At 36.9% G+C, this 24,295-nt stretch overlaps 1 protein-coding gene across 10 annotated transcripts in view; it reads left to right on the top strand.

The window, feature by feature from the left end:
- The window catches only part of ENOX2 (ecto-NOX disulfide-thiol exchanger 2), a 258,174-nt gene that overhangs the window by 230,194 nt on the left and 3,685 nt on the right, over positions 1 to 24,295 (top strand). For 8 of the 10 annotated variants that reach the window (XM_015238923.3, XM_015238922.3, XM_031671327.2 and 5 more), the window contains 5 exons: positions 2,238 to 2,352; positions 14,950 to 15,131; positions 17,287 to 17,394; positions 20,773 to 20,881; positions 23,526 to 23,611. In XM_015238923.3, the coding sequence (XP_015094409.1) occupies positions 2,238 to 2,352; positions 14,950 to 15,131; positions 17,287 to 17,394; positions 20,773 to 20,881; positions 23,526 to 23,611 (600 nt within the window). The remainder of the gene's footprint in view (positions 1 to 2,237; positions 2,353 to 14,949; positions 15,132 to 17,286; positions 17,395 to 20,772; positions 20,882 to 23,525; positions 23,612 to 24,295) is intronic. The other 2 variants (XM_072956357.1, XM_072956360.1) reach the window with 1 other exon arrangement.

Below are 24,295 nucleotides of genomic sequence, written 5' to 3'. Positions count from 1 at the left end.
TAATTGCTATTTCTATTTCCTTTCTAGTGATTGGATTGTTCAAGTGTTCAGTTTCTTCTTGATTCAGTTTTGGTGGACAGTATGTTTCCAGAAACTTGTCCATCTCCTCTAGGTTATCCAGTTTGGTTCCATATAGTTTCTAAAGAACTTTCTTCAGCTCTGCTTATAGTGCAAGTCTTGGGGTGACAAACACTTGCATTTACATTTGTCTCAAAATATATTTATCTCATCTTCATTCTTGAAAGAATTTTTCTCTGCATACAGAACTCTGAATAAACAGATTTTTTGTGTCTTCTTGTGCTTTAAAGATATTGCTCCCCTGACTTCTGGCCTTTATTTTTTCTGAAAGAAATCAAAGTATTCAAATTGTTGTTCCCATGTATATAATGTGTTTTTTTTTTCTGGTTTCTTTTAAGAGTATCTCTTTTTATCCCCCAGTTTTATTGAGCTATAATTGGCATACAGCACTGTATAACTTTAAGGCATACAGCATAGTGACTTGACTTAAATGTATTGTGAAATGATTATCGCAATAAATTTAGTTTACTAAAGACTTAAAGAGTTTCTCTTAATGTTTCGTTTTCAGCAGTTTGACTCCGTGTTCCTAGACAAAATGTTTCTTTACATATACCTTGCTTGGGGTTCATTGAGTTCTTTGAATATACAGATTAATATATTTCATCAAGTTTGAGAAATCTTCAACTATTTTTCCTTCAAATATTTTGAATCATTTAATCTTTCCTCTCTTTCTGTGATCCAGTTAGTTTCTCTCTATTCTTTTTTTTATTTTTTATTTTTTTTTTTAGTTTTTTAGTTTCTCTCTATTCTTCAATTGGGTAAATTTGTTTTGTTCTCTTTTTATCTCTCTCTTTATTTTGTCATCTCTATTCTACTGTTAAGCTCATCCAATTACTTTTATTTCAGATACCATATTTTTCAGTTTTAGAATTTCCATTTTGTTCTTGAAGGTTTCTATTTCTCTGCTAAGATTCCCTATTTTTTCATTTTTTATTAACATATTTCCATTACATCACTGAGATAGTAATAATAGCTGCTTTAACTCCGTGTTCTGCTAATTGCCATTTCTGGTTCATTTCAAGCCTGGTTTCTGTTGATTGTCTTTTCTCTTGAAAATGGGTCATCTCATCCTAGTTCTTGGAGGTATGTTAATTAATTGGGGGCTTTGCCTGCATATTGTGAATATTTTGCTTTTAAGTCTGTGGATTCTGTTTCGTTCTTTCAAAGAATTAATGGTCAATTTACTTCATTGAGTTTAAGCTGGAAATTGTTTCTCTTAGACGGCAGCTCAAATCTTAGTTTAGTTTTTTAGCCTTAGCTGTGTTGTTTGGAATCTGCCCTGTGCTTTCATGGTTCAGGAGTCATGCAGAAATTTGAAAGGGTCTTACATACAAAATTTGGATCCCTCTCTCTTTGGCTATCTACTTTCTAGGATCCCCTCCTCACTTTCCAGTGCCCTGAACCCTCTTCTTTATTTCTTTAGTATATAAAGACTGCTGTGGGTTTTCTCTTAAAAATTTAGCCACTCTGTGAGGTGCAAACTGTGGTCTGTTCTCAGACTAAAAGGCCCTTTAAAACTGAAACCCTTCTTCCAAGTGTCAGCTTCTCTTCAGAATATTCCTGCTTTTGTTCAGTCTCCAATGCCATCAAGTAGTTAGGGGTTTAGCTGGGTTTCATTTTTGTTCAGAGAATATAGTTATTATGTATGGAAGGGTTGATATGGTAAGAGTTCAGTCCTGACACCTCATTGTTAGTGTAACTCCTAAACCTGCAAAAGTTTGATTAAGAGTTCTGTTGAGTAAGACTGTAAGGAAAGAGGAAAGAGGATGGATAGCAGCAAAATCAGAAGATTTGACATGGGAAGGCAAACATGACAGAAACTTAAGGAAAGTCCAAAATTCCACATGAGTAAGAGGTGCGAGGTCTTTCATGGCCAACGGTACTTTCTAAAATGAGATACTTTCTAAAATGGGAGAGATACAAGAACCATTGACTGCCAGATCTCTGTGTATGGAAAGAAAGCCTTATGCAGGACAGAGTACATAAAGTCTGCTTTGTCTATTGAGACTCCCCTCAGCCTCAACATGCCCCTTTGCCTTAAGAATACTGAAGTTTTGTTACACGTTTAAAAGAAAACCTTCTTTACCTTATCCTTAATTCTGTTTACTTCCTCAAATTTTCAAGGCTTTCCACTTAAAAATCATACCTTTTAACCTTAGGAAATTCGCAACATACATAATGATGAATTAATGGGAATCAGGCGAGAAGAAGAAATGGAGATGTCTGATGATGAAATAGAAGAAACAACAGAAACAAAAGAAACTGAGGAATCAGGTAAAGATAATTCTGCTTTACTTTATTTAAATAACATCCACTTGCAGGGATGACATTTTAAAACTGTTAACAATAGGTAAGTTATGGGCACAAACCTATCAGACTGGAACAAGCTAGAAGCAATTGATGAGGCCATATAAGTACACACTGGCTGAATTTCAACCCTGTGGCTACAGGATTTACTGTAGTCCTAATTTAGCCCCCTCTTCCATCATAGTACCTAACTGTAAGTGGACTTCTTTTTCTGAGGTGTGCTGGACATTTAGGCACCATTGTTCTATATTTGGGTTGGATTTATTAGTAACATGCTCCACAGTAGAAACTATGAGAGAGCTATATGCATAAATAGGTAACTAGCCAAACTTTCAGGAAAAATAGTTAGATCCCTATATCACTCATACCTTACCTCAAAATTAATATGAGATGGATTTAAGATTCAAATGTAAAAAACAACCATATACATAACAAAAGAAATTCTGGAAAATATAAGAGTTGGTTATATAATTTGAGATGAAAATCTCCAAAGAGAGAAATCATAAATGATATTTATGATAAAAGTATCAGCATAAAAATTAAATATTTCTCTTTAAAAATCACAAAGTTAAAAGATAATCTATAAACTAAGGGGAAATATCTACAATATATGAGTCTACCCATCTGCTGCCTTCCATTGTGGTTACTTGGAGGTTTATTAGGAATCAAACAAGAGTCTGCAAACAGTTGTCTGGGTAAAGGCTTTTGCTCATACCTAGTGTAGTCACAACCTCACTGTGTCTCACCCTGTGGCCATAGCCTGGGTCCCCAGAGGAATTCATATGGCAAACCTGTTGAACAGTATAACACACCACCCTTCAATTTCATAACAAAACATCTGAGGAGGGGATTACCATGGAGGGGATTAAAATATCAGCCAGAGGACATTGTTTCCAGGAAAACCATTCTAGACAATCTTAGGAGTCTGTAAGATACGGTGGACAAAACACTGGACCTAAAGTTAGAACACCTAAGTTCTAGTCCCAGCTCTGCCTTTCTTGACACAGGAAGGACGTCTTCCCCAGTGAGCCTCAGCTTCCACACTTATGAGAAATACCTTATAAACACCATCAAAAAAGATTTTGTGATGGTTAAGTGAATTCATTCTTCATTTAATAATTACTGTATTTCAAGCACTCTGCTAGACATTGGAGATATAATAGTATACTGTCCCCACTCTATGTCTGTGTGAGAAAGAGACAGAGACAGAGACAGAAAACAGATTGATTATAATGCAAATCAGAATTTATTGGTTCTAATACTTTCATATTGAAGTCAACAGTTCTAGCCACTTGAGTGATTCCAGAATCTTCACTCCAAGAACAAAAACTCTTAAGAAAACCACCAAGTCAGACTTTTTTAAAAGCACTTGTTAACTGTTACATTGAATGTCCTCTTTTTGCTATATGTTAGGTCCCTAAACATATAAACCTCCATATATATTGAATAAACCCTTGGTAATCAGTGAATAGTTAACATTTTCAGGACAGTGAACTAATTACTGAAAACACTTACTATAAACTTATAGCCAAAATAAACAAAAAAGTTTAACAATAATTGAGCTATTCAAATTATTTATGTTTATTTAGCCAGGATATTTTTTAGCTGATTAATGTCTGACTTGTAGGTTTGTTTCCACCTCAGGTTCTGCAGTATTGTGTAGTATTAATCCAGTGTTACCCTGAAATGTGTGTAACTGTACGTTTGAGCATCCACTTGATAAATTGCTGAGTTTGAGGAGTTATTGGGAAATGGGTGGAATGTATGGGAGATTCAGATTGAATGCACTTACTAGGGTTATATAATTGCATTTTGCTTCTGTATCTCTTTTGAGTTAAAAGCTGTATTGGCTACTGCACAGAATCTTATTCGTTTAGAGACTGGAAACTCCCTAACAGATCATCTTATAGCTATTTTCTTTCCTGTTCCACATGCCAGGATGCTGCTTTGTCAAATAAAGCTATCTACAATAGACTTAATGGAGCTTACCAAATAGCTTTTCTCCCAGAAGGTTTCAATTCATTTTAATTCAAGGACTTATGTGCATTTTTCTTCCCCTCGATCGTATCTAATTTTGTTATCTTGCGTCTGTAGTACTCAAGTGCAGAAATCCTGCTCAGTGTGAGCCGGTGAGCCGGTCTTCAGTTTTCATCTAAATCAGCTACATGTTTTAGTTATGCTTGGTTCCAATTAAAAGCTTAAGCAACTAGATCTCAAAGGTTTCTCTCTCTCTCTCTCTCTCTGTCTCTCTCTCTCTGTCTCTCTCTCTCTCTGTCTCTCTCTCTCTCTCTGTCTCTCTCTCTCTCTCTCTGTCTTTCTCTCTCTCTCTCTGTCTTTCTCTCTCTCTCTCTTTCTCTCTCTCTCTCTCTCTCATTCGCTCTCTCAATACTACCAAACTTGAATTCTAAGCGCCTATGCCATGTTTCTGTTTAAATTTACTTCCCAGAGAAAGTAAGAGTCAAAGCTAGCCTAGCAGTCTGTTACCTTTCTTTGGAGTGCCACAAAATTTCTATTCTTTGAGATTCTCTGTACTTGCTAGCCCATATTTGTGGTTCAGTACTGGAAATATTCTTGCCATGGAAGAAAGGACTGCTGTGCTCAAAGTAATGTGTTGAAGAGGGAGAATCACATCAAAGCAAATCATGATAGTATGAAACTATTTCATTCTATTGTTAGCCATGATGGAAAGTACATGTACCCAGTAAACATAAGAACTGTTCCCTTTCAGCATCTATCTTCTGCCTTCTTCACTTAAACTGGTAGTTTTCAGATTTGATATAATACATAAGAATCATCAGGTTACCTTTAAAAATTCAGATTTCTGGGCTGCAGAGTCTAATTCAATAGGTCTGTAATAGGGTTTGGGAATCTGAATTTCATCAGACATCCTAAATGATTTATATGCTGGTGGTCCAGGGAGCACATTTGGAAAATATTGACAGACTAGTTCCCCTTCATTGTTCTAGCCCAAAGTTTTCTCTTCCATTGGTATCCAGTCTCCTTCCTTTTCTCCCTTACCTCCAATTATTCCCACTTTAGGAGTTTGAGCAATTAATTTAGAAGCACTATGTCCTATAAGCTGATAGAAATAGAGATGTAATATATGTAAATATACATAAAATATAAAAAATACCATGTGGTGCTAACCTGGAAGGTACTGATTAGAATGCAGCAAGGGTAAGAGATATTAGCATGGGCCAGAGTAGTCGCAATCAGTGAAAATTGATCAGGGCCTTGAAAGATGAACAGGTTTGGATAAGAGGTGAGAAAGTAGAAAGCATCTTGATGCAGAGAGGGATGAGGAAAAGGAGCGGGGCTCAAAGATGGCTATAAGGATGATGGATAAAACATAAAAAGATGGATAAAAATAAATAGACAAAATAAGGATAAGTATAAAAGACTGAGAGGGCAAGATGGTTCTAAACCACGAGGGACTATAAATGCCAAGCTTAGACTTAGCATAGTAGGCAATGTGATACTATAAGCATGTCTTTCAACCATGGCAATTGTATGATAAAAGCAACATGAATTATATATTTTAAGAGATATTTTTTGGATTAAGAGGAACAAGCCAGAGACTTTTATAGGAATTCAGATATAAAATGATGTAGGTTGGGGGTAGTGAAGGCAACAGGAACTAAGGGAAAATGGTAGAAGAAAAAGAGGCAACAGAGAGTCTAAGATTAAAGATGCTAGGAGTCATTTGGGAGGAATAAAGTCTTTGGTGCTAGATTGGATATAGATGATGAAGAAAGGAAAGAACTCAGAATGAGTCTAGGATTTCTAATCTGGAAGAATGGAGGGCTGGTGATTGTATTAGTTTGCTAGGACTGCTATAATAAGTACCACAAACTGAGTGGCTTAAACAACAGAAATTTATTGTCTTACAGTTCTGGAAGCTAGAAGTCTGAGGTCAAGGCTCCAGCAGGGTTGGCTCCTTCTGATGGCTGTGAGAGAGAATCTGTTCCATGCCCCTCTCCTAGCTTCTGGTGGTTTGCTGGCCATCTTTGACATTCCTTGGCTTGTAAATGCATCACCCCAATCTCTGCCTTCATGTTCACATAACATTCTGCCTGTGTGTGTGTCTGTCTCTGTGTTCAAATTTCCCTTTCCCATAAGGACAACGGTCATTTAAGTCTATAAGCTCATCCTAATGACATCATTTTAACTTGATTGCTTCTGTAAAGATCCTGTTTTCAAATAAGGTCACATTCTGGGGTATGCAACATATTTTTTAAGGAGGAAAAATTCAACCCACAACAGTAGAACTGACAGCTGGAACTGATTTGCAGAATGTAATAAAATCAGCTTCAGACGGTATGTAGTTAGGAAACAGATATAAAGGATTTGTATACAAATCAGGGTTGAAGAAAGTAGAAGGCATAGAAGATAGTAGTACAGAGGAGTTGACTGAGGCCTGGAGAATATGAATAAATTAATGTGAAAGATAAGTAAGAAAGAACAAAGGGCTGAATACAGAACTTTGAGGACTACCTACAGAAAGGGAGAAGGAAAGGAAGAAGAGTTTTCAGAGTAGTTAGAAAAAGAGCAGTCTGGGAGGCTGGAAGGAAACTAGAAAAGCATTGGATTATAAAACCCCCCAAGAAGAATTTATTGACATAGGGAATAAATGGAATTATCAGATATTATAAAGAAGAAAGGAGAACAGTGTTTGTTGAGCAGGAGCTATTTTAGTAGAGTGATAAAGGTAGGGGCCAGAACATGTGACATTAGTGAGAGAATGTGGACAAAGACTACAGGTCAAGAAGTTGGGTACTGAGAAAAAGCAAATACAGATATTGTAAATGGTGACTAGAACTGAAAACAAAGTTAAAGGTAAGTTGTTGTTTGCTGTTCAGTAGAAGGGAAGGAGGCCATGGAGAGTGTGAGGCTGATGATGCTTGTGAATGAAAAAGTACTTGTGGGCAATTATGGAAGTGAAATCCTAGAGAAGAGGAATGGGAAGTGATCCAAATTCAGATGGAGTTTGCTTTAGAGAGGAGAGAACTATCTTCCTCTGAGATAAGAGAGGTGAAGCTAAAAGTATATATACAGCCCATGCTTCTCTGTATAACAAGAGGTTGGTCATCCATTGATGAGAGAAATGATTTGGAACTGAGACCATGAGGGGAGAGGAGCAGATCAGTAATAAATGCTCTGGGCAGTATGGAAGGAAGAAATCAATGAGAGGTAAGAGATCCAGCAGCAAGGGCAAACATGAGTCTGTTTTGACTAGGACTGCCCAACTCTGCAACTTCCTCTAAGAGTCCTCTGCAGCCCAGGATAACTAGCAGAGAAATTTGAGTCAAGTGACCATGAGTTAGGGATTGGCATGATAAACTTGGCCAAAGATTTTGAAGAGAGTGAAGGAGTAAAGGGTACTGAGGAGTTTTCAGTGTAATCTGTCTAGCCAGAAAGCAGTTAATGGGCTAGGTGAAGTTGGCCACTCCAAGAGATTAAGATCCTGGCAAGGAAAGAGAGCAAAGTATCAGGGTGATGAGGGGCAGTAACACGACTGACAAATGAGATACTGTTTGAGAGGAGACTTTAGAGATCTCAGAGGAAAAACAATGAAATCCCATTGCATCCATGCTGGCAGAAGACTAATTGGAGTAATGACCTGCAGAGGCAAGGAAAGCAAGGCATCACAAGGTCAGGGAACTCACTTGAGATTTTGCCTGAACTGACCTGTAACCACCTCCAATATGTTCTGCTCACATCTCTCACTTTTTGTTCCCATTTTCTGTTCTTTTGGGCTTTTTGTCTTTGTGAATCACTCCAGCTCAAACTTTTTTATGAGCCCTAAGAGGGATGTTGCACATCTTTCCTTCTCTAATTTGGTAACATTTTTTAGCATCTTTCTTCAAAAATTTGATAAGTTTTTTTAGCATCTCTTGTAATGCGGCTTTGTAAGGATGGCTGATTCCCTGAATTTACGTCCATTAAATGTTTTTTTTTTGTTTCCTTTGTACCATTGGAGAAACCTAGGCATTAATATTTTTAACTTTTTTTATTGAGTTATAGTCATTTTACAATGTTGTGTCAATTTCCAGTGTAGAGCACATTTTTTCAGTTATACATGAACATACATATATTCACTGTCACATTTTTTCTCACTGTGAGCTACCACAAGATCTTATATATATTTCCCTTTGCTATACAGTATAATCTTGTTTATCTATTCTACATTTGCCTCTCACTATCTACAAATTTCAAACTCTCAATCTGTCCCTTCCCACCCCCCGCCCCCTTGGGAACCACAAGTTTCTATTCTATGTCTATGAGTCTATTTCTGTTTTGTGTTTATGCTTTGTTTGTTTGTTTGTGTATTTGTTTGTTTTAGATTCCACATATGAGCAATCTCATATGGTATTTTTCTTTCTCTTTCTGGCTTACTTCACTTAGAATGACATTCTCCAGGAGCATCCATGTTGCTGCAAATGGCGTTATGTTATCAGTTTTTATGGCTGAGTAGTATTCCATTGTATAAATATACCACCACTTCTTTATCCAGTCATCTGTTGATGGACATTTAGGCTGTTTCTATGTCTTGGCTATTGTAAATAGTGCTGCTATGAACATTGGGGTGCAGGTGTCTTTTTGAAGTAGGGTTCCTTCTGGATATGTGCCCAGGAGTGGGATTCCTGGGTCATATGGTAAGTCTCTTCCTAGTCTTTTAAGAAATCTCCATACTGTTTTCCACAGTGGCTGCACCAAACTGCATTCCCACCAGCAGTGTAGGAGGGTTCCCCTTTCTCCACAGCCTCTCCAGCATTTGTCATTTGTGGATTTTTGAATGATGGCCATTCTGACTGGTGTGAGGTAATACCTCATTGTAGTTTTGATTTGCATTTCTCTGATAATTAGTGATATTGAGCATTTTTTCATGTGCCTATGGATCATTTGTATGTCTTCCTTGGAGAATTGCTTGTTTAGGTCTTCTGCCCATTTTTGGATTGGGCTGTTTGGTTGTTTCTTATTAAGTCGTATGAGCTTCTTATATATTCTGGAGATCAAGCCTTTGTCGGTTTCATTTGCAAAACTTTTCTCCCATTCCGTAGGTTGTCTTTTTGTTTTACTTATGGTTTCCTTTGCTGTGCAGAAGCTTGTAAGTTTCATTAGGTCCCATTTGTTTATTCTTGCTTTTATTTCTATTGCTTGAGACTGTTCTAGGACAACATTTTTGAGATGTATGTCAGATCATGTTTTGCCTATGTTTTCCTCTAGGAGGTTTATTGTATCTTGTCTTATGTTTAAGTCCTTGATCCACTTTGAGTTTATTTGTGTGTATGGTGTAAGGGAGTGTTCTAGCTTCATTGCTTTACATGTTGCTGTCCAGTTTTCCCAACACCATTTGTTGAAGAGTCTGTCTTTATTCCATTGTATATTCTTGCCTCCTTTGTCAAAGATGAGTTGACCAAAAGTTTGTGAGTTCATTTCTGGGCTCTCTATCCTGTTCCATTGGTCTATATGTCTGTTTTTGTACCAATACCATGCTGTCTTGATGACTGTAGCTCTATAGTATTGTCTGAAGTCTGGGAGAGTTATTCCTCCAGCCTCTTTCTTTCTCTTCAGTAATGCTTTGCTTTGGCAATTCTAGGTCTTTGATGGTTCCATATAAATTTTATTATGATTTGTTCTAGTTCTGTGAAATACGTCCTGGGTAATTGGATAGGGATTGCATTAAATCTGTAGATTGCCTTGGGCAGTGTGACCATTTTAACAATATTGATTCTTCCAATCCAAGAGCATGGGATATCTTTCCATTTTTTAATGTCTCCTTTAGTTTCCTTCATCAGTGGTTTATAGTTTTCATTGTATAATTCTTTTACCTCCTTGGTTAGATTTATTCCTAGGTATTTTATTACTTTGGGTGCTATTTTAACAGGGATTGTTTCTTCACTTTCTTTTTCTGTTGATTCATCGTTAGTGTAAAGAAATGCAACTGATTTTTGAACGTTAATCTTGTAACCTGCTACATTGCTGAATTCTTCTATCAGCTCTGTTAGTTTTTGTGTGAATAGATTTTCTCTATTGAATTCCTGTTTTCTATTTGATTGATTTCTGATCTATTATTATTTTATCTTTTCTTTTCCTTACTTTAGATTTAATTTGGTCTTCTTTTTCTCGTTTCCTAAGGTGGAAGCTCAGATGATTGATTTTAGATCTTTCTTCTTTTCTAATATATGTTCTCAATGCTATAAATTTCCCTCTAAGAATGGCTTTCCCTGCATCTCAAAATTTTAAAGGTGTTTTGTGTTTATTTCCATTTAGTTCAAATATTTTACATTTTCTTTTGAGACTTTTTTCTTTGACTCGTGATTTTAGAGGTATGTTGTTTAATCTCCAAGTATTTTGGAATTTTCCATCTACCTTTCTGTTATTGATTTCTAGTTTAATTTCATTGTGGTCTGATAGCATACATAGTATAATTTTTATCTTTTAATGTGTTAATTTGTTAAGATGTGTTTTATGGTGCACAATATGATCTATCTTGGTGAATGTTGCATGTGAGCTTGAGAAGGATGTGTAATCTACTGTCATTAGATGAAATGGTCTATACATGTCAATTATATCCTAACATTTAATTGATGGTGCTGTTGAGTTCAACTATGTCATTACTGATATTTGGCCTACTGAATCTCTCCACTTTTGATAGAGGGGTTTAAAGTCTCTATAATGGTCAAATCAACTATTTTTCCTCACAGTTCTGTCAGATTTTGCTTTATTATGACACTCTGTTGTTAGGCTCACACACATTAAGTTTATTATGTCTTCTTGGAGTACTGACCCCTTTATCATTGTGTAGTGCCCCTTCTTTAACCTTGATAACTTTCATTGATCTGAAATCAGCTGTGTCTGAAATATAGCTACTCTTACTCTTTTTTTATATACATATAAACTTTTTTTATTGAGTTATAGTCATTTTACAATGTTGTGTCAAATTCCAGTGTAGAGCACAATTTTTCAGTTATACAAGAACATACATACATTCATTGTCACATTCTCTTTCACCGTGAGCCACCAGAAGATCCTGTATATATTTCCCTGTGCTACACAGTACAATCTTGTTTATCTATTCTACATTTTGAAATCCCAGTCCCTTCCCACCCTTCATCTCCCTGGCAACCACAAGTTTGTATTCTATGTCTATGAGTCTGTTTCTGTTTTGTATTTTTTGTTTCTGTTTTTGTTTTTGTTTTTTAGATTCCACATATGAGCGATCTCATATGGTATTTTTTCTTTCTTTTTCTGGCTTACTTCACTTAGAATGACATTCTCCAGTAACATCCATGTTGCTGCAAATGTCGTTATGTTGTCGGTTTTTATGGCTGAATACTCTTACTCTTTTTTGATTGGTGTTAGTATAGTGTATCTTTCTCCATCCCTTTACTTTTAATCCATATGTATTTTTATGTTGAAAATATGTTTCTTGTAGATACCATTTAGTTGTTGTTTTTAATCATTCTGACAATTTCTGAATTTTAATGGGTATATTTAGACCATTGATATTCAAAATGATTATTGATGTAGTTGGATTAATATCTACCATATTTGTTACTGTTTTCTATTTATTGCTCTTGTTCTTTGTTCCCTTTTTGTCTTTTACTATTTTCCAGCCCTTTATGGTTTTAACTGAACATTTTGTCTGATTACATTTTCTCTTTTTTCTTAGCATATTGGTTATACTTCTTTTTAACTTTTTTTTAGTGGTTGCCCCAGAGTATGCAATTTACATTTACAAATAATTCAAGTCCACTTTCAAATAACACTATACCACAGTGGGTATAATATAATCCCAATTTCTTCTTCCCATTCCTTGTATCATTGCTGTCATTAATTTCACTTTATACATAAGCACACACACATACACACACATACAAGCATACATAATTGAATGCATTAACTATTATTTTGAACAAACTGTTATCTCTGTTAGATCAATTAAGAATAAGAAAAATTAAAGTTTTTATTTTACCTTCACTTATTCCTTCTTTGATGCTCTTTATGCTCCTTTCTTTATATAGATGCAAGTTTCTGACATGTCATTTTCCTTCTCTCTTAGGAACTTCTTTTTTTAAAATAATACCTCATCTACTCTACTGTTTCTTTTGTTAAAATTTATTTTACTTTATTTAGGGGGGGTAGTTAGGTTTACTTACATTTATTTCTAGAAGAGGTACTGGGGATTGAAGCCAGGACCTTGTGTTTGGTAAGCATGCACTCTACCACTTGAGCTATACATTTCCCCCTTCTTAGGAACTTCTTTTAATATTTCGTGCAAGGCAGGTCTACTGGCAACAAATTCCCTCAACTTTTATTTGTCTGAGAAAGTTTTTATTTATCCTTCACTTTTGAAGGATAGTTTCACAGGGTACACAATTAGAAGTTGATGGATATTTTTCTCTCAACACTTTTAAGTATTCTATCCATTCTATTTTTACTTACATGATTTCTGAGGAGAAGTAGGATGTAATTCTTATCTTTGCTCCTCTATAGGTGGGGTGTTTTTTTCCCTTCTAGCTTATTTCAAGATTGTTTATTTCTCTTTTATTTTCTGAAGTTTGAGTATTATATACCTAGGCCTTGTTTTTTGGCATTTATCCTTCTTGAAGTTCTCTGAGCTTCCTGGATCTGTAGTTTGGTGTCAAACACTAATTTGGACATATTCTAAGTCATTATTATTTCATATATTGCTTCTGTTTCTTTCTCTCTTTCTTCTACCTCTGATACCCTCATTATGTATACATTACATCTTTTGTAATTATCTCACAATTCGTGCATATTCTGGTTTGGGGGGGTTAATTTTTTTTCTTTTTGCTTTTCAGTTTAGGAAGTTTGACATATCCTCAAGCTCAGAGATTCTTTCTCTAGCCATGCCCAATCTACTAAATAAGCCCATCAAGGGCATTTTTCATTTCTGTTAGTGTTTTTGATCTCTAGCATTTCTATTTGATTCTTAGAATTTTTCTCTGCATATATTATCCATCTGCTCTTCCATGTTGTCTACTTTTTATGATAAAACCCTTAGCACATTAACAATAGTTGTTTTAAATTCCCAGTCTAATAATTCCAACATTTCTGCCATATCTGGCTCTACTTCTGATCTTTGTTCAGTCTCTTCAGACTGTGGGGGTTTGTTTGTTTGTTTGGTTGGTTGGTTTTGGTTTTTTTTTTTACTTTTTACTATGCCTTGTAATGTTTTTTGTTGCTGCAGTCTGGACATGAAGTACTGGGTGAAAGGAACTCTGGTAAATAGGACTGTTGTGGTATGGTGGTAAGGTATGGAGGGAGGAGAATCACTTTATAGTCCTATGATTAGGTCTCAGTCTTTTAGTAAGCCTATATCTCTGGACTTCGAACTTCACAAGTATTTCTCGGGTTTTTTTCTCCACATTTAGATGGGACAGAATGGCTAGAGGAGGCTGGAGCTCGTTGGTTCCCTGGGTTGGTTAGACTCTCATACTACCCCAGCAGGTTAGGCTCAGGTAAAATAATTTCTTCTTGGGGCAGACCTTTTAAAGAAGGACTTGATGCTTTGGCATATTTCAGATGGGTTTCTTTTTCCCCCTCCCCTGCTGGAAGCACATAGGAATTTTGCTCTGATATTCAGTCTGAGGACCTGGTGGAGCTCCTGGAGATAAAACTCATGAAAGTGTAGGGACCTCACTATGACTGCATCTCCCTGGAGTTTTTAACTATCTGATTTGTCCACACTGAGCCTCCAGCAAATTGTCAAGTACAGTTTAGGTTTTCCTACCTTGACATTGTTTCCTGTGGGGATTTGTGCTCATGGGTTTCTGGTCTGGTAAGTTATGATTGTCTATATTCACCTGTCTGTCTCTCCAAATTTAGGGGCAGGAGTTTGCCCTGTTACTTCACTTCTCTGTTGTATCTAAGAAGAGTTGTTGATTTTTTTTTAGTTTGTTCAGCTTTTTACTTGTTGTTAGGAGGGAGTGGTGACTTCTAAGCTCCTTACATGCTAGACCCGAAACTAGAAGTCTTGTGTCTTAATTTTTATATTTACCTTTCCTCTATAGGACCAGTCAAGGCTACATGTTTTAAAAACAACCATCAGCAAAATTATTGTATAGACAGTCATTAGTTCAAGACAATTAGCCCTCTATTTTATCATTACAGGCACTTATCATTTGCTGTATTTCAAATAAAAGTAACTGATGTTAGCCAGAAATATTTTAGTGATATTGAGTGAAAAGTTTGAAACATGATGAGGACTTCTGTGTGTTGGAATCCTGTGTTCATTTACAGAAATAAGTCTATATGCTTTTGTATACATCTCTTGCTATCATGGCGAACTCAGATCTAAAGTTCCTCATTGAGGAGGCATAGGTATAGCTCATTGGTAGAGTACATGCTTACTTAGTATGCTCAAGGTCCTGGGTTCAATCCCCAGTACCTCCATTAAAAACTTTTTTAAAATAAAGTTTCTCAAGGAGAAGCTTTTCATACATGTCTATTTAAAATATCAAGTTTTCATGGTACTAAAGTGAACCACAATGGAATCTGGATATATGGTTTTACTACTTTATATTCATTGTTTAGCCTTAGTATCACAGGCAGAAGCTCTGAAAGAAGAAAATGACAGCCTCCGTTGGCAGCTTGATGCCTACCGGAATGAGGTGGAACTGCTTAAGCAAGAACAAGGCAAAGCCCTCAGAGAAGATGACCCAAACAAGGAACAGCAGCTGAAACTCCTACAGCAAGCCCTGCAAGGAATGCAACAGGTAAAGAAATTTTGGTTTTCTGAGCTTTTTGGAAGGCAAATATCAGCTCCTCACCTGTAAAAGGGCCCCCACAAGCAAACAGAATAGCAAACCTCTTATTCTTCTTCATAGTCTGTTCTCTTGGCATAGCTGAGGAAGGGTTTATGCATCACAGTTCATGAAATATTCTGGTTAATACAGAGGTAGCAGTGGATCACCAATTTTCAAGGAATGAGTATTCAGTAAAAAATACTTAGCAATAAAACTACACCGAGCATAACCTAATCTTTTCATTATGCTCTTTATGCTTCAGAAGTTACTTTAGGATTTGAATAGGGTCTCGGGGTCCTTATGAAGAGCCTCAATTACTTAGATATGAAAAAGTGCTGGTGAATAAGTATCTAGTTGATACAATGCTAAATAATACAGTCTCTTAGAAGAAATAGCAGGAATTCTACCCTTGATTTGGGTGGAAGGAGGGGTGTTATGGGTTTTTAAGTATCAATGCTTTTGGGCACGTAATACCAATTTGCTTTTGTTTTGTTTTGTTTTCACAGTCATTTATGTGAATGAGTTTACCTGCACATTATTCCAAGTATACAAAGTAAAGTAAATAAGTGCATCCAACTGTAATTGCATTCAAACACAATATTGTGTAATAGATGCTCAAGACTTAGAAGTTTTATGTAACCATCACCACAGCGAGTATACTATTTAACAAATATCAACATCTGTTCCCATTATAGTAAAGGAGTAGTACTTCTGAATAAGAGTACTATCCTCTTCTGTCTTGCCAGACTACCAGCCATTTTCCTCACAACTTAAATTGTGCAATAATTTTTTAATTGCATGCCTTGGAATTATCTAGGGCAAAGCTCATTGATGGTTAGAAATCACAAATTGTGAACAGGGAGTCTCTTCTGGCACTAAGAGCCCCATATTCCTATTACTTCTGCTATCATTGTCTTCGTATGTGACAAGTAATATCACATTAATACTTCACCCTTCCTATTAGCAAAATGTGTGAAGTAATGCTTACCTTCCTTTTACTATCACCATGGAGTTTAATTAGAACATGTAAATTACATCAGAGATCTTTCCACCAAAAAAATATAAAACATCTCCTCAGCTAGACTTCAAAGAATTTTGACGATGTACATTGTACTGTGTCTTTTAGCCCTCCCAATGGTCTTTTGCAAGCCTCTGAAAAGCAAGACTTTGCAAACATTTTCTTGTTGTTTTCCCCTCTTACCTTAATTTTGAAACCATTCCACATAAGAACAGTTCTGCTACTTAAATTAAAATTAAAACTGATGAACTTTTTTTTTCATTCCATCACTTCGGAAACCTTGGTGAGACAATTAGGTCTCTACCTCCTGAAAAATTAATTTCACTCATTTTGATTACTTTTTACTGGAAAATAGCCTTGTAAACAATGATTAAATTTATCCCATCTTATTCCCAAAAGATGTATAGTTAATATGTTGCTTAAGAGCATGGGCTGTGGGGTTGACTCAACTGGGGTTTAAATCCCAGCTCTGGCACTGACAATATGAATAGCCTTAGGCAAACCACTAAACCTCTCTAACCTTCAGGATTATGTATCATAGGGTTATTGTGAGGCTTAAATGAGATCATGCGTATGAAACCCTTTGCGCAATACTTGGCACATGTTAGATGCTATATACATAGTATTTGTAGTGATCATTAATATTGAATGTAGTTCCTTGCTTACTGATAAGGGAACTAACATTTGTGAAATTTGGATTCTTTACTACTTTCCTCACAGAAATTGAACTTGGCTTGGAAAATGGCTATTTGCAAGAATGCTTTACAACATTAAGTTCAGTTCTATACCAAAATCAAGATATTGTCCACGTAGTATTAACTGCACCCTACCCTTACATCTGGCTGGAATAGGAAAGTTACGTGATTAGATCAATTAGTTTCTCAGACTCTTTCTAAAATATGAACAATTCCAAAAGAAGTTCATAAGAGCCAGATAAAATAACTTCAAGTGAAAAGTATCTTGATTTTCCTCTTAGTATCTGCATGGAGAAATGATTGTGTGTGTTGGGAGAAAGTGAGGCAGGCCTGCCTAATATCTAACTTCAGCCAGGGTTTTTAAGTGAAATGTGGTTCCTTAAGACTTACTTGTCTTTGGTCTATCTTGTAGCATCTACTCAAAGTCCAAGAGGAATACAAAAGGAAAGAAGCTGAACTTGAAAAAATCAAAGATGACAAGTTACAGGTGGAAAAAATGCTGGAAAATCTTAAAGAAAAGGTACATGAGTCCTAAGTAACACTTTTCCCTTGCGCCCTTCTCCCTTTTCAGTGACAGTGAAAATGCCCTGAAATTCCTACCAATCAATAGGTATCAATGTGGAATGTTTGGTTGATTGGGGATTAAAAGCCTCTCTCCAGGGTAATTCTTGAATCAAGGGCTATGCTTTTAGGTGTGAGTCCTTGGCATTTCTTAAAGTTCTAGAGAGTGTGCTTTTCAATGAATAAAATGTCTATCCATCCCTAACATTCCTGTCTTCCTTTTTGGAGAAGATCAGAGTGCACACCTCAACCCTGCTTCATCTGTCAAGCAAATAGCAACATACAAAACCCATGTGACACAAAATACTTTTAATTAAGCATTTCATTAAACAAAGAAACAAGTACAAATAGAGCATTGACATTTCTTTGCAGACACTCCATCTAGTATAATAATGAGCTGCTGCAGGTGAAACAGCCAAAATCAAAAGAGAAGGAACCTAGGAAAGCTAACAAGGAGACACAATATTCTAAAGCTAGATAACAGCAACAGGGAAGGCAAAATGGGACTGTGCCTACTGAGAGCCTGCAGCAAAAAGAACCGTCAGTGAGGACCTCCGAGAAAGTCTGCTAACTTCTAAATGGATTATTATATCACAACCATGCATCGGGTGCCCAGTCTATTTCAGGCGAGTAAAGTCTACTGATAGCATCTCCCTGTCATACTTCTCTAATCTCCTTTATGCCTGAACATTCAACTGAAGTTATCCTCTGAAAAGAAAGGCCCATTGACCAGAACTGCCTGATTTTAATGCCTCAGAAGGAAGAGATTAGGAGTTTAGACCAAGAGCCAGAAATCAATTCCACAGTTCTACAGTTCTACAAGAGCTCGTGCTCTTTATCTTCTGTGCTCAGCTCAGGAAGATGCAATACACACAGGCTCTAGTGTGTTTGCTAGCTTAGTGACTTCCCCCAGAGTGCTGTTGAGAACTGGCAACCTTGGTGTAGTTGAAACAAATGATTGAAAGTGTTTTCTTCTGGAGGCCATTTGCAATATGCTTTTAATTCTTCCACTTCATAAAACCAACTCACTTTCCAGTTTTGTGGGTGCTATTAAAGAAACGAGCACAATCCCAGACAAATTCATTTATCAAGCATTTAATTGAAAAGTGCCAAAGCTGCTCTATTTAGCAGGACTTTCCTCATACTATCAGAGCTTCTAAAATGTCCCAGAGCTGCTACTTAGCTACTTAGCTCTGTTTTGCTTCATGCATAAAATGGAGTGTGTAGCCAAAAGACTATAGATAGACGTGGGGTTATACTAATAACATTATGCTTAGAGTAGCTCTTTAGGAATGACATCACAAATTGACTTGAGGACTTTTTTAGTGTAAGCATCTCTCTGCTTTGTAAAGTATTTCATTTAAAGAAGCAAGAGGTCAAATGGCATAGAAGAATCTTTCGATATTATACATAAGTGTAAGTGTTTCTAATTTGAAAACAAATATACCATGAAATGACAGCTAAAGAAGACAGGAAGAGAGAGCTAACTGATAATCAAAAAATGTGAGTCAGAATATGTTTTTTCCTGTTATTTTAAGTGAAGCTTCCTTCAGAGAAAGTCATGACAGTTCATTATAAACGGATCTTCTCTGGGAAGCTGATTTGTGACCAAATATTTCAAACTGACACAATTAGGTTAGGAAGCAAAGTACCATCACATTAGACTGCAAAAATAATTTCAGGTTGAAAGAAAAGCAATAAGTTTGGTGAGGAGGGATCTTTCTTCTTTTTGTTTGGGTTTCTTGACAGTAAACCACAGTGTGAGTTATTGTCAGTGTTTTGCAATATAACAGTGTGACTTATGTCTGTCCTACTGCAGCGAGAACTAGCTCTTTGAATCTGCTAGTAAAATTCAAGAGGATAAGCATCCCTTCAATATACCTACTAATTTTTTAAATGCCAGCTCTAATAAAATTGAAGTCAGGTTTCAGTAAGGCTACATTTCTATCCAAGATGGCCAAAACTTCTCAGGATGTCTTTCATATCTTAATCAACCCCAGTCTGTTAAAATCTCACACTTAAGAAATGGCTTACTGGATCATTTAATGTTTTAAGGGGGTTAGAAACAGATGTACAGCCTGTGGCTTAGAAGTGAGCCAGCTGCTTAAATTAAACTTGGCATGATGGTTACTGACTGGATTGGATTCTAAAGGTCAAAGATTGAGTAGGTCATCAGGAAAGGTTTCCTTTCTGACTACAGCCTGGAAGCCTGTAAATTCACAAAACAACATGTCTTGCAGAAAACACCATTAGTTTCATTCAGGAGCAGCATCCTGGATGCTTTGAAGGCATCTTTAAAGAAAAAGTAAGGAAACGTGTCCCTGTTGAGGGCTTGTGGAAGGAAAGACGAGACAAAGCATCTGAGTCAGCTGTGATCTGCTACCCCTCCAGGACATTTCCCAAGCACTCTCTTTTACAACAACGAAACTGAAGGAGTGATTTCTTTTATTCTTTCTTCTGAAGGTTCTTCCTTCACATTTAAAATACAGAAAAGATGTTCTCAGTACCCAAAGAGAGAAAGAAAGATCTATGAAAGAAAGGTCTGGAGGTATTTTTCAGATTCGTTGCTGGTTATGGATTTCACTTGAGTATCTCTTATGAAACATGCCTATTATACTCAGAAAGAGAAAACTTTCAACAAGGAAAGGCACTGACTAATGATATTTTTGGTCGTGGTCATTTCTAGCTGTAAAGTCATAAATATCCTAACTGATAATTTCCTTATCAGAGAGAAGACAGAGAGTTGATAGTCAATAAATAGAGGCTCTAATTTTTAGTTCAAGAGCCAGCAGTTGATTACCTGAGAGTGAATTAGCTACACTGTAGATTCTCCATTCAGATATGGGGCTTACCTTTAGCAGAGTGTGGATCTAAAATAAAAAAGAATGGTCCTTTCACATTGGGTGTCCTGGTATGAAATCCTGGCTCTACCACTTCCCAGTGATGTGATCTTAGGCAAGTTACATAATTTATCTGAACCTCACTTCCCTCACCTGTAGAATGGAGATAAAACATACCGAACAGTGCTTGGCATCTCATAGACAATACATGTTGGGTCTGTTTCCCCAAATTTCTTGTATAGAGTCAAGAATGATGAAAGCAGAAGAAAAAAATCTAGTGAAGGTGAATGTCTAAATTTTTGTGTGTTTGGAAGCCTTATAAAGAAGTTTTGGATTATTGATGATGCTTTTGTAATTTAGGCTATTTTCCCTCCCATTCAGTAATCAAAATTGCACAGTATTGCTTTCAGGGTGCTGTTAAGAAGTTTTCTTGTGTAATTGAAACCAAATCTGTTACCAAATAAGGGGCACTGACCCAGGAGACATTATTCCCACAGGAGAACTGTGCCTCTAGAATGTGTGCCTCGAGCCAGGATAGTGACTACCCTCTTGAGAAGACCCTGAACAGCAGTCCCATCAAATCTGAACGTGAAGCACTGCTAGTGGGTAAGGAAGCTAACACATATTCAATATATAAAGAACAGTCACAGGGCAGGGGCAGGGGGGAGGATTTATGTAAGATGAATAAGCGCATACCAAGCATTTATAAAGTATGAGTGCAATGACCCAGAGTCCTGAAGACGACATGATAAGAACAAGTATGGATTTTAATAAAAATGATAAAAGCAGCTCCCAGCCCTCTTCAAGCTCCTTGTTGCCACTGTCACATCAAGTGTGTTGGTATGAGCACTAAGCTAAGAGGGGGTCCGCTGGAGAAACATGTTGTAGATTTTTAAAATCTCTGAGAAGTGAGGTGAGCTCTCAAGGGGACAATGCAGACATTGTTTGGCAGAGAGCTTCTCCAGGCAAGCCTCTGGAAGAAATATGTGTCTCTCTTAAGTCTTTTCAGGTTACTGGCAGATGACTCGGGGGGCTGTCTATGGGCTGTTGGCCACTGGTGGGCTCTGATGAGATAAATGCTAGAATTACATAAAAATGTATTCACAAAGGCAAGATAGCATAAATGGTTAAGGAGTCAGACAGAATTGACTTTCTGTCTTCACCCCACCGTTTCCATCATGCGCTTCAGTTCCTCCATCTGCAAAATGGGCATCATAATATTACCTATCTCAAAGGACAGCTGCGTGTATTAAACACGATAATTCATCTAAATCACTTAGCACAGTGCCCAGCCCATAGTAAGCCCTCAATAAATGAGAACCATTTTGCACTGACAGCACTCTATTCACAAATGCTTGTTGACTTTATATTCTATTTGGAGAACAGTGGCAGATTGAGATCTTAAAATATTCAGTCATTTAAAAGGGGCTGATCTTGGGCCTCAGCAGATAATCCCAGCTGCCTTTCAGGAAGCTGAGCCACACAGTAGCCCCACCCCAATCTCAAAAGTTCTCCCCTCTAATTAACTTCTGCATATTTTAAAGTTGTATCTGCCTCCTTTGGTAATGGATATTGTACTCAGATTTAATACTTTGATATGTTAATAAAGATGCACAGAGGGATCTGCCATTGAGTCTTCAAGAAGAGTGACAACTTATTTCCGTTTCCCGACTCAAAGTTCTTTAACAAATTGGCATGGCAACAGGGAGACCTGTCAGAGAAGAGCCATGGGTAGGAGGAAGCCTCTGTAAAGGGATAGCTCTAGAAACAAAGGTTCTTAAGATAAGTGTTTCATGTTTTGTTTTTTAAAGAAACTAGTCTCAAGCTGACAGAAAGGAAAATCTATTTTTTAAATTGGTTCTTTGGGTGTGAACCCACAAAAACTGCTATGTGTTTTGAAATCTACGGAGATATTTCTTGGTGTTTGACAGCCTTTCTTGGCCATAGCATCTAGAATTTCTTTGAACACAGACTGTCTTCTTCAGAATTTAAGTTTCTCAGCTTGAGTCAGTGTTTAGAAATTCAGTTTACCAAGTCATTTAAGAGTAATATAGTGTCATAAGTAATAGTATCCATTTTTGAATAGATTTTGAACTCTATCATCAGTTCCTCCTTGATCCCCCAACACACCCCCGTGCCATCCAATATTTGGAGGATCTTCACAAAGAACTGATTTGAACCTCAAACTACAATTTAAACTTGCGATAGTCTTTGTCAGTTGCTTAAAGGGATAGACAAATTGTAGTTTATAAACCAAATCAAATTTAGCACTTATTTCCTGGCAATTTTCAGCAAACACAATTCTAGGTCTTTTGATATACCTTACATCTTATGAAAGGAGGTGAATTCAAAAAAAATAAAGGAAAAATAGTAGACTTTTGAACAATTTGTATTCTACCTGTTGCCAGAAAAAGAAGTAGTATTAGAACAATTAACCTGATGTCCAGAATAATCAAGGCAGTATATGTAGCTGCCAATCACCCCAGAGTTATGCTGAGTAGAAATCATACACATTCCTGGAGGCTAGAAACTATTATAAGAATTCTGATGCTTAAAGAGAGTCAGGGCTCTGAGGACAAACAAAATACTAGTCACCACTTGAGTGGATGAAATGTTTGACTTTTCTTTACAGAGTTACTCACAGAATCAAACCCAAATACAATCAGCAGATTCTCTTGTGAGAATCACAAGGTTAATCAGGCAAAGTACATGATTTGTACTTTTGCCACAACAGCAAGACATTATTAAATGCATAAGAGGCTAAAATCCAATTTAAAGACAGTACAGAGGAACTGCAAAAGCCAAGCACAATCTAAATTCATTGTAAAACTCTAAATTCATTGTAAAATGGAGAGCTCAAATGGTGTTTAGCCATCACGAATGATGGAAGTGACTCTTCAAATGCCACCTTTTCCACATGTAATACAGTGTAATGAGAGGCAGTATGCACAGTGGTTAAGAGCAACTGTCTGGGTTCAAATACCTGCTCTGCCCCTTATCAGATGTATGACCTTGGGCAAGTCACTTAAACTTTCTGTGCCTCAGTGTCTCCTCATCTGTGAAATGGAGATGGTAATACCTACCTCACAGCGTTGTTGAAAAGATTAAATGAGTAAAATATATGTAAACTTAGAATAGTGTCTAAGGCATAATATGGTGTACACGTGAGTTGGCTCATGCTATACACTACCTTGTGACATCTCAAAGAACACAATGTTCAGGGGTTACCTCCATGGTATTGTCTCTACAGGGATTATCTCCACATTCCTTCATGTCCACCCATTTGGAGCAAGCATTGAATACATCTGCTCCTACCTGCACCGTCTAGATAATAAGGTATGTGGGGGCCTGAGATGGGCATGCAAGGGGATGTAGGTTCTTTGTGAACAGGTGATCTCACTCTTCTCAAGCATAAATAAGTCATTAGTAATCGTTATAAGGAAATTTCTCTCACCTAGCCTCCTACTGTGATTCAGTGTAGAGTTTCTCTCTTACAAGGAGGGTGACCATCTGTCCCTGTTTGGCTGGGACTGAGGGGTTTTCTGGGACTTGAGACTTCCAGTGCTAACACCAGGGAAGTTCTGGGCAAACCTGAATGAGTTGACCACCCTACTTCCAAAACATATCTTAGAAGAATGTTCCTTCTTTCTCTTAATTTACATATCAGATGCTAATTAACCAAAATTTTAACCAATATTTCTCACCAATCAAACTTTTGCCCTGGTCCTTTAGCCATTAGCAAATGTTCATTTTCAAAGTCTTGGAAGTCTTACTCCAACCACCTCCCTGACCATCACCATCACCACTGCCATTTTCCACAATGACACAATCAAGGCAGCGGTAAAAGAAGCTGGAACAATAAGTCTATAATACAGACTGAATATTTGCTCACAGTTGATCTCACTGGATGCTATCCTGTGAGGGGACTCAAAAGGCATTAAGGCAAGGGTAAATGCTAGTTCCATAGAAAGTCAGGGGTGCCTCATAGAAGCAGGAGGGGACTCTTGACCCCTCAGAGTA

This window comes from Vicugna pacos, chromosome X, assembly GCF_048564905.1.
Source record: "Vicugna pacos chromosome X, VicPac4, whole genome shotgun sequence".
NCBI lineage: Eukaryota > Metazoa > Chordata > Mammalia > Artiodactyla > Camelidae > Vicugna > Vicugna pacos.
This window is presented reverse-complemented; position numbering and strand designations above follow the sequence as displayed.